This window comes from Monodelphis domestica, chromosome 7 (genome assembly GCF_027887165.1).
Source record: "Monodelphis domestica isolate mMonDom1 chromosome 7, mMonDom1.pri, whole genome shotgun sequence".
Lineage (NCBI taxonomy): Eukaryota > Metazoa > Chordata > Mammalia > Didelphimorphia > Didelphidae > Monodelphis > Monodelphis domestica.
The window spans coordinates 126117686-126132992 of NC_077233.1; the positions used below are offsets into that span (position 1 = coordinate 126117686).

At 33.8% G+C, this 15307-nt stretch overlaps 1 protein-coding gene across 16 annotated transcripts in view; it reads right to left on the minus strand.

Annotated features, from left to right (window-relative positions):
• Nucleotides 1-15307, minus strand: part of KDM4C (lysine demethylase 4C) — a 469399-nt gene that overhangs the window by 396639 nt on the left and 57453 nt on the right. For all 16 annotated transcript variants that reach the window (XR_001623634.2, XM_016424248.2, XM_007499560.3 and 13 more), the window contains 2 exons: nt 13002-13162; nt 10037-10212 (listed from right to left, as the gene is read on the minus strand). Coding sequence is in view for 15 of the 16 variants with exons in the window: in XM_016424248.2 (XP_016279734.1) it covers nt 10037-10212; nt 13002-13162 (337 nt within the window). In the remaining variant the exon portion in view is untranslated. The remainder of the gene's footprint in view (nt 1-10036; nt 10213-13001; nt 13163-15307) is intronic.

The following is a 15307-nucleotide window of genomic DNA, read 5'->3' on the forward strand; positions in this document are numbered from 1 at the left end:
TAGGCACATACACACACACACATGCAGAACTGTTAGCTTCCTAAAAATTGGGTCTCTGTAAGTTATCTTTTAAACACTATCATGTGCACAGAGCTAGAATAAATCTGTTAATTGACTAATCTCAAAATAATCAAAACCAGTTCAATAAACATTTCTGTAATCAATAAAAGGATGTTTCAGAAATTCATGACAACAGAAATATAACAGTCAAGTCCATCTCTATCAGTTTCAGAAAGTCACTAAATTCACAGGTTACTTTTCTTCTTTAATAATTTTATATCTTTTCAAATGATGGAAGAAAATATTTTCAAGAAAAATAATTTGTATTAATAGGTAGGGCATATCTGTAATAAAAAATAATGAATAAAAATTCTTATATAATTCTTATATGAGAAATGACAAATAGGATGAGTTAAAAAAAACCTAGAAAGATTTAGATGAAATGTTGCAAAGTAAAGTGAGCAGAACCAGAAAAATGTAAACATAACATAAATATTGTTCGATGATCTATTGTGAAGGATTAAAATATTATCAACAAAACAAGGTTCCAAGATAACCTAAGGGGCTCATAATTAAAAAAAAAATGCCATCCACAGCCAAAAAAAAATGTTGGAATCTGACCAAATAGCAAAGGATGCCATCTTCCACTTCATTTCCTTAATGAAATTTTTTTATTGTATGCGTGACATGTCTTCTGTCACAGAATGCAGAATACAGAAATATGTACTGGATAAAAGCACTAAAATAACTTATGTCAAACCGTTTACCACCTCAGGGAAGAGAGGGAGGAAGTAAGGGAAGGCGAGAATCTCAATCATGATGTCAAACAGATGTCAAGTGTGAAAATATTGTTTCTATGTGTAATTGAAGAAAAAAAATAAATTTAAAAAAAACCTATACAAGTGACCTTTTCAAGCTCAAGACAGATAGACTCTAAGTCAAATCCTCTTTCCAATACACCACATTTGTTTTCTTGTAGAACCCATACTCCGAAAAGGGACATCAAAGTTAGAAAGAGCACAGAAGGAAAATTAGAAACAGGTAAAGTCTAATTTGTTTCCGTCCTGTTTCCTCCAAAAATTGGTACAAATGATGTAGAATAAAATAAGGATCGTTAAAGCAAACATTTATTGGAATAAACATCCTATAGAAGTTAACAAACGATACGTGGATCTCAGTAAAGATCAACAAGTTGAACCTGCAGTGGAAAAGGAAAGAATTATAAAAAGTTAGCTGTATTATTTTGGGGAAACTGCAAAGCTCTTTTACTTTTATATAATGACATGATAGCAAAGTCCAAAGATGTGCAAAAGCAAGGAAGCTGGTAGAAATAATGAACAGGGGAGGATTGTTGAACAGAAATGAGACTATTAGGTAGAAAGATCGGTAAGAAACAGGAACTGAACTAGGTTGCTAGTTGTGTGAATGGACAGAAAAGGACAGATATTGAGAGAAGTTTGGGTGACAAAACTGAAAGGACTTAAAAATTGAATGGACATAAAAAAGTGAAGATGTGGCAGTGATTCGGGTCTAGAGACGAGGTCCTGGGTTCAAATGTGAGTATGGGCCCAACTTATTTAGCTGGCCTTACTAGAATGTGGTGTTGTAAAGGAAATACAGAAATTCTGAAATCTTAATTGTCCAATTATTCTAAAAATAAGGGGACTTAAATCCCTATAATTTATCCTAAAATAACTTTTGTCACATATTTCTTATATTTGTGGAGGAATGCTTGATAATAAAATTGGCACTGAAATAAAATAAATCATAAGTAGAGACTTAATGTAATTGGTGGGAAATTTTTTAATAAGTATATTAGTTGGTCATATCGGAACAGACGGTATAATTCTCAAATTCATAGAAAGGCATTAGAAGTATTAGAAGTAGTCCTTTGATTATGAAGGCTGTAGTATTGAAGTAGGGGGAAGTTGTAATCAACAGATGAGCCCATAAATAGGATAGTTGTTAAGACATTCATTGCAATAATGTTGGCATACTCTACTAGGAAGAATACAGCAAAAGGTATTACAGCATATTCAGCACTAAAACTGATACAAATTCTGATTCTCCTTTTGTTAGATCAAATGGAGCTCGTTTGTTGTGGCTAATGTGGAAATGTATCATATTATGGCTAAGAGTCATGCTGAGGTGATCAAACATAAGTTTTCTTGGGTAATTGTTAAGATTTTTTAGGACGAATGAGCCGTTAATAAGCATAATAAAGAAACTTCCTACCTGTGGAACTCTGGGAAAGTCACTTAAACCCAACAGCCTAACCCTTAATGCTCTTCTGGTTTGGAACCCATCCTTAGTATCAATTCTAAGACAGAAGATAAGGATTAAAAAAAAAAAGGTAGAGGTAGCGAACTATAAAGACTATAAACTATAAAGAAAAGAGAAAAAAGAACTCTTGAGAAATAACCTAAAATATTCACCAATGTCTAACAGTACCAAATCCCAAACTAATATAAAGCAACATCAAAACAATGTGGTACTGGCTAAAAAAAAGAATGGCATATCAATGTAGTAGACTGGATACAAAATATACAGAGGTAAATGGCCTCAGCAACCTAGTATTAGATAAATCCATTGACCCAACCTTTTATAATAAGCACTCACTATTTAACAAAAACTGATGGAAAAACTGGAAAACAATGTGGCAAGAACTAGATATAGACCAATATCTCACACCCTATGCCAAGATACAGTCAAAATGGGTATAAGATTTAGATATAAAGAATAACACCATAAATAAATTAGGGGGAAAATCTTTGCTGAAGGGAAGAATCTAATTTCACAAATTTATAGAGAACTAAGTCAAATTTATAAGACTACAAGCCATTTCCCAATTGACAGTCAAAGTTTATCAACAAGCAATTTTCAGATGAAAAAATCAAAGCCATTAATAATCATATGAAAAAATGTTCTAAATTACTCTTGAATAAAGAAATCCAAATTACAACAATGCTGAAGGACCACCTCACACCTATCACATTGGCCAATATAGCAGTAAAGTGACAAATGTTGGAGAGGATGTGGCAAAATTAGGATACTATTACAGGTGGAGTTACGAACTGATTCAACCATTCTAAAGGATATTTTGGAACTGTGATCGAAGGGCTATAAAACAGTACATACCCTTTGACATAGCAATACCATTACAAGATTTATATCCCAAAGAGTTTTTTTAATTAGGGAGTGGGGAGTACAGCAAGAATGTATATTTACAATAACATCTAAAGCAGCTCCTCTTAGGAGGGCAAAGATTTGGAAAGTGAGGGGATCAATTGGAAAATGGCTAAGTAAGTTAATATGTTACTGTAATGAAATACAATTGTGATATAAGAATTTACTAGCAGGAGGGGCTCAGAAAAAACTTGGACTTATATGAATTGAAGATGAGTGAAATAAGTAGAACCAGGGGAACATTATACAGAGACAGGAATATTTTATAATGAACAAGTGTGAATAACAGCTAGGGATAGCAGTATTCAACAACAAAACATAAAGATTTACATAAAGATATAGATTATAGTCTGGTAACATTAACCCATCACTGTAAAGTATATTTACTCTTTGGGATCAGACCCTTATTAATGGTCAGTATTAACTACGTAGTGTAAAAATAAAATCCTGGAAGACTCTTCTGGGTAAAGATTTAGCTTTATTATGAGTAGAAATCACAGGGCAAGAGATCTGCGGATGCCCCCACTAGAATCTGAGACCCTAAACTGCAAAACACACCCATTTTTATAGTTTCATGTCCCCAACCCTGCCACCCATCAAAAAACATCTCCAAGAGATCTCAGAGACCATTTCCATACTTCCTTGTCTTTGTGACCTTTGCATGACCTGCTAGTCTATAATTTCTTACATAAAATGGTTTGACATAAAGTACATTTAGAAATTGATTCATACACTTAGAATAAACATAGTAACTTACTTATGACTACTAATATGATAACACACACTGAAAATTACTATAACAATACATACACTTGAAATTATAACTCAAATATTATCCTGCTACTACATTCTTAATCTGGTTACATACACAGAACTCTTACCTATATTCTTAATATAAATCACTCTGGCAACCAGTAAGGGCCAGAATGTAAAGGGTTAAAATTAAAGGGTTGGACAAGATATTTAAGAGTGTGGTCACCAGGAATTATTACTCAATACCAAATGAATTTTTATGGTAATTTATTTACAAAAAGAGAAAGAGTGAAAGTAAGAAAATCATAGAGAGTAAATATTTACTCCAGCCTGGTCTGAATCAGGCAGGGTTTCAGAGGCCCCAGCAATGGGGGTCCCGAGAAGTAAATTAAACAAGAGTATTAGCCACAAGGCCTCCTCCAAGACAAGGGGCCTCTCTGGGGGCTAGTACCTCCAGAACAAGCCAGGGAAAGGAGACAGCCTTTTTCACACACCCATGTGGCAGTTCTAATAGAATTTAGATGTTTTCTAAGGTCTTCAGGCAGAGCTCCTCCAGGGTCAAGTTGAAGGTGCAAGACCCCTCACAGGAAGTTCTTAGCACTTCTCATCACTTCCTGTGCCAGTGGATTCTGATTTGTCACCCACTTTCACACATTTGGGTCACAGACCTCCCCCACTTAAGGATAAGTGGGGTGTAGATGCTTTTGATAATTAAATCTAAAAATGAGCAGGGGAGAGTTAATTCCATCTTCACATCACACAGTTACAAGGTATCAAACTAAAGGGATTCTTAAATTAATATAAATGAGGGGCTGCTTAATTAAATTTCTTTCTTACACTCACTGGAATCAAATGTGAAATAAGGAAAATAGAATAGCCTCTCTACTGCATACATTGAAATAAACGTTAAGTGCCCCTTACCTACAGGTGAGAGTTTTGCCTAGATAGGAACAAATGAACAAAAAGATGTAACAACTCTTGTTAACAATGAAAATTATTTCACTTTCAGCACAAATTTCATTCCTGTTCCGAGGACAATATGGTTATTAGAACACTGAAAAGACCAGAGAGAAATACGGCTTAAAATTTAAACAGCAAAACTTTCCTGAAATTTTTAATGAATTGCCAGTTTATTCATTATTATAATAATAATAATAATGATAAAAAATAAAATAATATACTATTTGTTTCACATGGTGATTTTAATGGCTAATGAAATATATCCATACCCTAAATACATAAAATATTGCAACATTGAATTAGATGAAAGTTTTAAGAAAATATTTTTTCATGTTAATTTTCTAATTCAAGAAAATTTCAAACTAAACAAAGAAATAAAATTTAAAAAGAAATGCAGAATATCAAATGCTACAACTAACTGTAGAATCACAGAAATTTCACTGTTGTTAAGTGCTTCAGTGGATGACTACAGATATCTACACTATAATCCCTGTGTAGAAAAAGAATCCCCCTACAAAATGACCAACAAAGAGTCTACCTGCTTTTGCCAGAAAAACATCCCCCAAAAAAACCTCTGCCCTTCAAGGAAAGAACTAATTACATAGCATGAATCGACAGTTTTTTTCTGGACAGCAAGGCTTAATTTGAGTCTTTGACATTCTACCTACCACTTCTCATATTTCCCTCCCAAGACCAAGCAAAACAAAACTAATCCTTTTCAAGACAGCCTTTCAAATACCTGAAGCTCTGTTCTGTCTCCACGGTAAATACTCTTCAATTCCACAATCAATTTTTCCATGAAACCAAGTTGAATGAGATGAACCCCCTGTCCCCCACCAAAGTATTTATGCTTACTTCTGTCAGAGTCACATGCAGTTTGGGCTCTTGAAAAGGCATATTTGGCAGCTCCTTCGGTTATTTTCTTCAAGATTCACTTCTCTACTTTTTATGAGAAGCCTTTCTTGACCTGCCCAAACCCACACATGGATGTTTGAATGTTAACTCCTTAAAAGGGGGGATTTCCATTTGTGTAAGTGTATGCCCCCATTTAACACAATGCCTAACACATAGTAAGAAGTAGATAATAAATGTCTGTTGACAATCTCTATGCAAATGACCCCAATCTTTTTCCTGGGCATTAGTCTTATATTTCCAACACCCTGCTGGTCATATCCATCTAGATAGATGGTAAACATTTCAAACTCCAAAGATTCAAGACAAAAATCATTCTATTTCCCCCTGAACCAACTCCACCAAACTCCTCCCTTTGTGCATCACTAGCTTCTACTCTGGTTTAAAACACAGAAGAGTTGTCTTCAACATATATCTCTCCTCTTATCCCAAAAGCCAACAAGGGGCCAAGTATTAATAGGAGGATATTATATCTATGTTACAAGAGGGATACTATACTGTATATTTCTATCACATACTATAAATTTGTCAAAAAAAGCAAAACCCTAAACTCAATGCAATATAATAATATTGCAACATAGGGTAGATTTACATTTTACTAGAGGGAATCAACACATACATAAACAAGTACAACTTTATTCACTGAAAACTGAAAACTGAAGACATTGTTAACATGCTTAATATTCATGATAATTTCATTCTCAATAATCTTAAGCGCGCGCGCGCACACACACACACACACCCCAGTCACATAGCCACACTCTAGTTCAAGGCCTCATTATTTCTGGCCTAAAGTACTATAAAAGTTTCCTAGTTGTTACCCTTGCTTCTACTTTCTTCACTATCCATTTTATCACCCACCTGCCAAAGATTCAGGTCTAGCTGAAGCTACAAGTTCTCTATTGCCCCTAGGGTTAAAAAGAAAAAGAAAAAGACCTTGCTGGGACATGTAAAGCCCTTCACCATGGAGATAGCATATAAATGATTTCATGACCTGGTGCTTTCATAGCTTTCCAGCGTTCTTATATTCCACTCATTCCACACCAGCCTCAGTGACCTACCTGCTGCTCCTTGACATTCAGCTCTCTCCTCTGGGCCTTTGCCCTAGCTATCCCCTTGCCTGGAATGCTCTCCTTTCTTATCCCAATTCCTAACTTTCTTCAACACTCATCTAAAACCTCACCCACAGAAAAAGATCTTTTCCAGTCATTCCAACTACAAGTACATCTTTCTGGGATTCCCTCTCATTTTCACTTCATGAATATTGATTATTTTCATGTTGACTCTCCCACTAGAATTGAACTTCTTGGGGCAAGGAGAGCATTTTTGTCTTTCTTTGTATTTCCAGCACAGTGCCTGGTATAAAGTAATTAATCACTTAATAATCACCTATTGACCTACACATGTTCACAGAGTTTACATCTTAGCCAACTTGTATATTTGCTATTTCATATGATGTACATATGATCTTTCATTTCATCAACTTGTATATTTGCTATTTCATAAGATGTACATATGATCTTTCATTTGCCATTACCCTGATTAGCGCCCATTCTGGTAATGTTTCTCTCCACATTTCTGCTCAAAAATTCCCTAGCTTCCTTTATCTCAGGAGACTTCTTACAGGACGTTTTTCTGACCAAATTTTATATATACTCTCTCAAGTATCCAAAATTGCCAGATAATTGAACAAAAGTACTATTCATCAAATATATACTTATTATCCAAAGCAATAAAAGTAGGGGTTGATAATGAAGAATATTAAAATGTCAAACTCTTGGGAATTGAATGTTCAATCATTGAAAGCCCAGATACTGCAGCAAAATATTGCTTATGTTTTGCAAAGATATAAAGACTATTTTATTGTATAAGTCAATAAATTCATTTTAAATAACCAAATATTCATCTTTCATATGTTTTGTATTCTTATCTATACACTGTATCCTCCAACAAAGACTTTGTCATTTTTTCCTTTGATTCTTAATACCTTGTACAACAATTCACACATATTGAGCACTTTAAAACAAATGCATCTTGAACCATATCTGAGATCCAAAAAGAAAAATTACATGAGAGAGAATAGGGAGAAAGAAGAAGAAGAAAACTACTGAGATCAAGCTAATAAGCAAAAGAACTAAACTAAATTACAAAAAGTATAAATGATTATTATGTTTATATCAAATATAATTTTAAACTAGATACATGTGTAACACAAATTTTAACTGACAAAAAATGTTATCAGAAGCCCTAATGGAACTATTAAGTGAGACTCATGGATAATTAGCACTTTATTTACTTGAACATGAATTACCTAGAATGCTTAAAACAGTGTTATCTTAAATGGAATAAATATTTCCCTTTCAACCTTTCTCATGGTGTACCTTAGAGAACCTATTCTTCATTATTGTTTAGAAAAGTATCTTTCAATCCAACCCATATGAAATTCCCACAAAATCTCAATGAATTTAAATTGTTATAGAGGTTCGTGCCATTACATACAAAAGGACAAGTATCAAAAGGATAGGTTAAAATTAAATTTTAAAGTGCCTAGGTGGTGCTCAGTGAAAGTCAAAAAAGCCTGGAAACCGGAGGTTCTAGGTTCAAATTTGATCTCAGATACTTCCCAGCTCTGTGACCCTAAGAAAGTTACTTAACCCCAACTGCCTAACCTTACTGTTCTGCCTTGAAACCAATGTCTATACTAAGACAAAAGGTAATGATTTTTTAAAAAAATAAATTAAAAACCAAAAATGTGGTTACATTTGTAGTGCTAGAATACATCATAATCGTGACAGATGCTGGCACTAAAGAAAAGTGTGTGGAACTGATCACCTCAATGGGGGGAGGGGCCCCAGGAATTTGGAATCTTGAGGAGGAGAGGACTCAGGCTGGGAGAAGAGTGGATCTCTCAGCCTTGAGAAGCCAAAAATAGAAGGTGGAAAAAGACTTTCTCCTGAGTGTTACCCACTTTTTCCTGTCTGTGACTAGAAATTCCGCCCCCCCCCCCCATTTCCCAACTGAAAAGACTATTGAAGAGGAAACCTTAGAAAGATATTTTAAATCTCTGCCTGACTTTACTTTAGCTCCTGTTGCCCTGAGTCTGAATGTGGCCAAGGGGCCAAACCCAGGGTTAGTTAACCTGACTTTCTCTCAGGAGGCTCAGGCTGACAAGGCCTGAGTTCCCCCCAAACTCGACGAGGGAGGGAAAAGATAATTTCAAAGGATTCAAGATGAGAAATGCTATTCATTTCCAGAAAAGGAACGGATTTCAGATTAAAGAATACTTCTTTTATTTTGTCTAGTTTTCTTGGGCTTTAGTGTGTATTTTCTTTTGTAATAAGTTTAATATGGAAATATTTTACATGCCTTCTCACAGAACTGATCTAATATTGCTTGCCTTCTCAAGGGGCAGGAGAGGAACAGAAGGAAAAGAAATTAAGATTCAAAAAAATTTTTAAGAAATGTTTAAAAAATTGTAAATATAATTAGTAAATTTTAAAAGAAATAAATAAAAATAAATTCAATGGCCATAACATCCACAAGAATTGAAAAGAACTACAACAAGGTGTTGTACTACTATTAAAGTCTGACCATACAAAAAATCAAAAACAGAGTCGCTATTAAGAGAAATGCTTTAATCTGATCACATAATAAGAATGAGTATTTTTTTAGGGCTTTTTAAAGTATCTCTTACAAACAAGGAAATTCTGATTCATGATAATCAAATCAGTTTAGACTTGTTCTATTTCCAGTCTGCCTTTGGTATCTCATATTAAGATTCCTATTACAGAAGACTGTCCTAAAGAATATTAATATTCTGCATGGTGCTGTCATTCTTCTAATCTCATCCATGTTTATACAAAAAATATACAAAATTATACATTCTTCTACCATAATTTGCTCATCCATTGTTCATTTGAGAGGACCTTCCTAATTTCTGGCTCTTTTCTTCTACCATATATATTTCTACATATATTTCTACATAAACTAAGAACTTTTCTCCAGTCAATTTGAGGGCAGTATTACAAATTGATTTTTTTAAAGCTTTTTTAAAATTTTCCAAAACTATATTTTGCTTTCAATATAAAAATTATTCCCATTATTCTGATTAGTTCTACATCAGAGAATGACAAAAAAAATATATTTAAAACTCAGGAGAAAATTCAATATGAATTTATTATTAGAACAACAAAATTAAATACAAGGGGAAATCAAATATACCTACTTATCACTGTTAGCCAGTTGCCTGAATTCTTTCACAGTCATTGGTTTTTTTTGGATGTTATACTGGGTAAAAAGTCCAGATTGTCCTGTGACCATCTGCTGAATAGGAGCAGGAATGATCAAATTATCTATGTCATCATAACGTTGTCTTGGTTTCCATTCCTTTGGAGGGATCACCTAAACACAGAAAGTAAATAATAGCTTAGGAATATTCCACTTGCCAATAACCGTTTGACAAACAAGAAAATTTAAATATTTTACAGACCATTTATAAAGTGTGGTGAATACTTTCAGCTAATCTGAATGAAAATCAAAAAGGCAAAACTCCAATCAGTATCAGGTTTAGTGAGAGAGACCAGTGTCTCTCAAGGAAGCTGGGTCTTTAGGTTTTCTTCCCAACCTAAGACAAATGAATGACAGTTTTCTCCTCTTTTTATACCTTAACATCATATCATCTGAGATCCTACACTAAGAGTCAACCAATTCTAGCTGAGTGGAACATAAGAGAAATCTCCACAAGGTACCTTGGTACCTTTCTGCCCAGGGTATCTGTGTGCCAAATACAATCACCCCTTCTGATCATGGACAATGAGTGGGATTGATATATATCTAGCAATGATTGGGTGCTAGTTTCTTGAAGATATACAAGTTTTCTGATTGGTCACAAGACACCATGGTTCTTCTCAGTGTGTCCTATATGGCAATGACTCTTGGTCAACTGGTCAGCACATCCCCAGGGCCCCCACTACTCATTATCTGGACATTCCATATACGGATGCTAAGTTTTCCGCTTATTGAATCACACCCTATTGCAAAATGCTAGTTTATAGGAAATTGCAGTAAAAAGAGAAGATGTAGCTAGTACTTAATGCACAATTTAAACTTTTTCCTTTTTAAGATAAAATTACTAGAATTCTACTAATCTTACTATAATTCTGTTAATCATTAATCAGTCCTTGTCCCAGATTAATTACCTCCTTTGGCTACATACTGATTGTGAAAACTGAGGTCTTATTTAAAAAGAGTCAGGGGGTCATAGATTTTTATTCTCTTCAAAAGACAAAGGGAATTTTTCCTATGTAAAACAAAATGTTCATTTTCTTTTTAGGATATGAAAGAGATGACTACATGGCAATAAAAATTAAACTAAGTAAAAATATAGGTTAGTCATATTATTATGTGATTTTCCTTTCTCCAAGTGTAGGGATTCTTAATCTTTTTGTGTTTCAAGGAATAACATTATTGAAAATAATAGTTTAAATGTATGAAATAAGTTACACAGTACTGAAAAATGAGCAAATAATACTGAAATAGTTATCAAAATAATTTTTAAAAAACAAGTTCAATGACCCTAGAGCAAAAATTTCTACATAGTGCTTCAGTCCTTTAAGAACTATGAATAGAGAGGTAGAACTGGAGACAGGAGGTCTTGGATTCTAATCTGAACTCAGATACTTCCTAGCTATATTAAGTCCTGGATAAGTCACTTAACCCCAATTGCCTAGCCCTTACTGCTCTTTCTGCCTTGGAACCAATACTTTGTACCCATTCTAAGGCAGAAGGTAAAGGTTTATTAAAAAAAAAAAAACTGTTAACGATCAAGATTATTCTCAGGATATCTAAAAATACCCAAAACCCCAATGGAGCAGACTACACAAACTACCCCTACAACTGTACTTAAGTGTTTATCTTTCTCTACTTTATTAGAAACTAGGCCATCAGAGGTTTCTTCTCTGAGAAGAGACCAATATCTGAAGATTCTAGCAGTCAAAAGCTTAACATGAGTATGAAAAAGACTGTCCACTAACTCAAGCAGCTGGGTCTCAACCAACTAGTTCTCTTAAATGTTCAGGAAAATTTCAAGAGTGGGAGCATTACTGATAAGGAATGACACTTAAAAAGGGACTTTTTCTCTCTCTATGCAAGAACAATCTAGCCTCAAATTGAATTGCTACTGAAGACCTCCCTTTCAATCTTAACATGTACACTGACTGTATTAACTTATTGAAGAAGAATGGGGGGGGGGGGGGGGGGGAATCACCCTAACTAGAGAGAAAGAAGTATGTCCTTCATCTGAAACTGCCCAAATGGGTTTTGGAAAGTATTCAATGCTAGCTGCTTCAGGTTTTTCTTTAAAATATCCTGCTCATCATTTCTTATAGCATAATACTGTTCCATGACAATCATATACCACAGTTAAAGTCATGCTAAATATGTTTCTATATTAGCCAAAAAATAAAGAAAAATAAAGCAAAAAAAGTACGCTTCAATCTGCACATAGTGTTTGTTCATCAGTTCTCTCTCTGGAGAGATGGCTAAAGAGATTGAGATATTTGAATGTAATTGATTATATTGTTATTAAAAATGAAAAATATTGAAATATAAATAAAATATGGAAAATATATTAAAATATGAAAAGTATAAGAAAATAAGAATATATAGCATGATTACATTTTTTTAAAAATAGCCCAAAAATCAAGAAAAAAAGTATCCAAGTAAAAGAAATCCAAAAAGAACTCAAAAGCTGAGGATGTTTAAATCTATTTATTAGCACAGATAGATAATTTGTATATTTTTAAGCAAACAGTAAATGTGGAGTTTCAGGATTATCATGTAATTCTTTTTATGCTTAGTTCCAATTAAATCTGGTGGTGGTGATGGTTAAGTATCTAATTTTATAAAATTTGTAGAGGTTGTATCTATATTAGAATAAGGAATACCAAAACTTATAAATTCACAAACACAAAGTCAGCAAACGATTAAAGTTCTAAATAAAGAATAATATTTTGATATTGTGATCAATCTGTGATGTCATTCAAAACAACAATATACCAAATACTTCTTTTAGGATGTAATACATAATAAATTTCCATATCAAGAAACAGAAATCTAAAACATGAAGATAAGCCAAAAAATTATTCATATTTCAAAAAAGAAAGTAATTGAAAAATTAAAAACTTCTTTACCTTAGCCAGTCCTGCTCTATGTGCTCCTTTAGACTCCATATATGCTAAATATTTGTTGAATTCTCTAAATTCATCCATAGAAGGTCTGAAAGTCATAATCTTACAACTCAGATTTGGGGGGCTATCCACCTCTGCTGCCTCCATGTTGACTAAGTTTTGTCCTGTAAATAAATTAATATGTGATAAATGTCCATTGTTTTGTACCTATTAATATATTAGTGACGTCACATAGATTAGAATTTCCTGATCAGACGAAAACCTTTTCACGGTCTGGTCCAGCCTACAGTACAGTTCAATTATCCACTTCTTAAAGTATAGTAAAAATTTACTATTATTTATCCTAGGAAGTTCAAAGCATCCACCTTATCTCTACAAACTGAATCTTATTCATCAGGCAATACCCACTACATCTTTGATGATTTCTATAAACATCTTTACCCCACAATGTCTCTTCTTTCTGTGAACTATAGAACTTATTGCTAATAAACACTGTAAAGTCTAGGATATTAGATATAAAGAAGGCTTCTACTCAAATTCTGAACCAAACTTCCTTTGTAATGCTAGGACAAGTCATTAACCTCTTCTCAGCCTCTTTCTTCATATATAAAAGGAGAATAATATCCACAATACCTTATTATAGGATTACTATAATGATCAAATGAGATACTATGAAGTTACTTTTAAAACTTTAAAAGATCATCACAGTATCCCAAAAGTTTTAGAGAAATTTTAAGCTACAAAGTTTTAAAATTCACTGAGACCTTAAGGAGGCCGTGTAAAATACATAGTAGAAACAATATTGCATTTTTATCTCATGCGTGTTACAGCTGTGACACTGAACAAATCTTTTGGGGTCAGCCTCAGTTTCCTCATCTTCAAAATGGAAATGAACCCAAAAGTCTTATTTTACGAGTGTTTTAAGAAATATATATAAAGAACTATCCTCACTCATCATCCTAACCCATGGAGATGATTCCAAACTCCCTGATATTACTCTAGGAAAACAAAGATGAGCACTTTATGAGGAACATCCTACCTAAATATAAAGAGGTTCATCATAACTACATTGGCAAAAAATGATGACAAAGTTTTTGGTTATGACAAAAAAATAAAAATGCTCTTAGTCCTGGGCAACCTGGTACTTCTTCAACAACAACAGTCAAGTGATTGAAAAAGTGAACAAGGAGAAGGATAAACAGGAGAAAAAGCAGGATGGTCAAAAACATTAGTTACCATTAAAAAAAAGTTCAGGGCAAGTTTCTCTGATAAAAGTCTTATTTCTCAAATATATAGAAAACTGAATTCTTAGGAACACAAATCATTTCTCAATTAATAAATGAACAGGTAGCTTACAAAGGAAGAAATCAAAGCTATCTATAATCATATAAAAAAATGCTCTATTTCATTTTTTTTTTAAACCCTGACCTTCCGTCTTGGAGTCAATACTGTGTATTGGCTCCAAGGCAGAAGAGTGGTAAGGTCTAGGCAATGGGGGTCAAGTGACTTGCCCAGGGACACAGCTGGGAAGTGTCTGAGGTCACATTTGAACCCAGGACCTCCCATCTCTAGGCCTGGCTCTCAATCTACTGAGCTACCCAGCTGCCCCTTCTAAGTCATTTTTGACTAGAGAAATACAAAATAAAACAACTTCACAATTAGCTCACTGGCTAATATGACAGAAAAGGTAATGATAAATATAGGAAGGGTGTGGCAAAACTGGCACATTAATTCATAGTCAGTGGTATTGTAAACTGATCCCACCAGCTATAAAGCAATTTGGAACTAAAGCAGATACATTACATCTTTTTACCTAGCAATACCACTACTAAGTCTATAACCCAAAGAGATCACTTAAAAAAAAAAGGAAAATAAAAAGAATGGACATGTTCAAAAACATTTATAGAAGCTCTTTCTGTGGAAGTAAAGAATTGGAAATTGAGGGGTTGCCCATCAATTGAGAAATGAGTAAACAAGTTGTGAGATATGATTGTGATGGAATACAATTGTGCTATGAGAAATAAACAGGATGGTTTCAGAAAAACTAGGGAGTGTAGTGAGAATCAGATTACTGTGCAAAGTAATATTGTATGATGACCGATTGTGCGTGACTTTACTCTTCCCAGCAACACAATGATTTAAGACAACTTCAAAGTACATGACAAAAAAACTGTATTCACTAACAGAGAAAGGATTGATAGGATCTGAATTCATATCAATTCAAATTTATTTTTCTTGGGGGTTTTTTCATCTTTGCTTTCTTTCACAACATGACTTATATGGAGATATGTTTTACATGATTGCACATG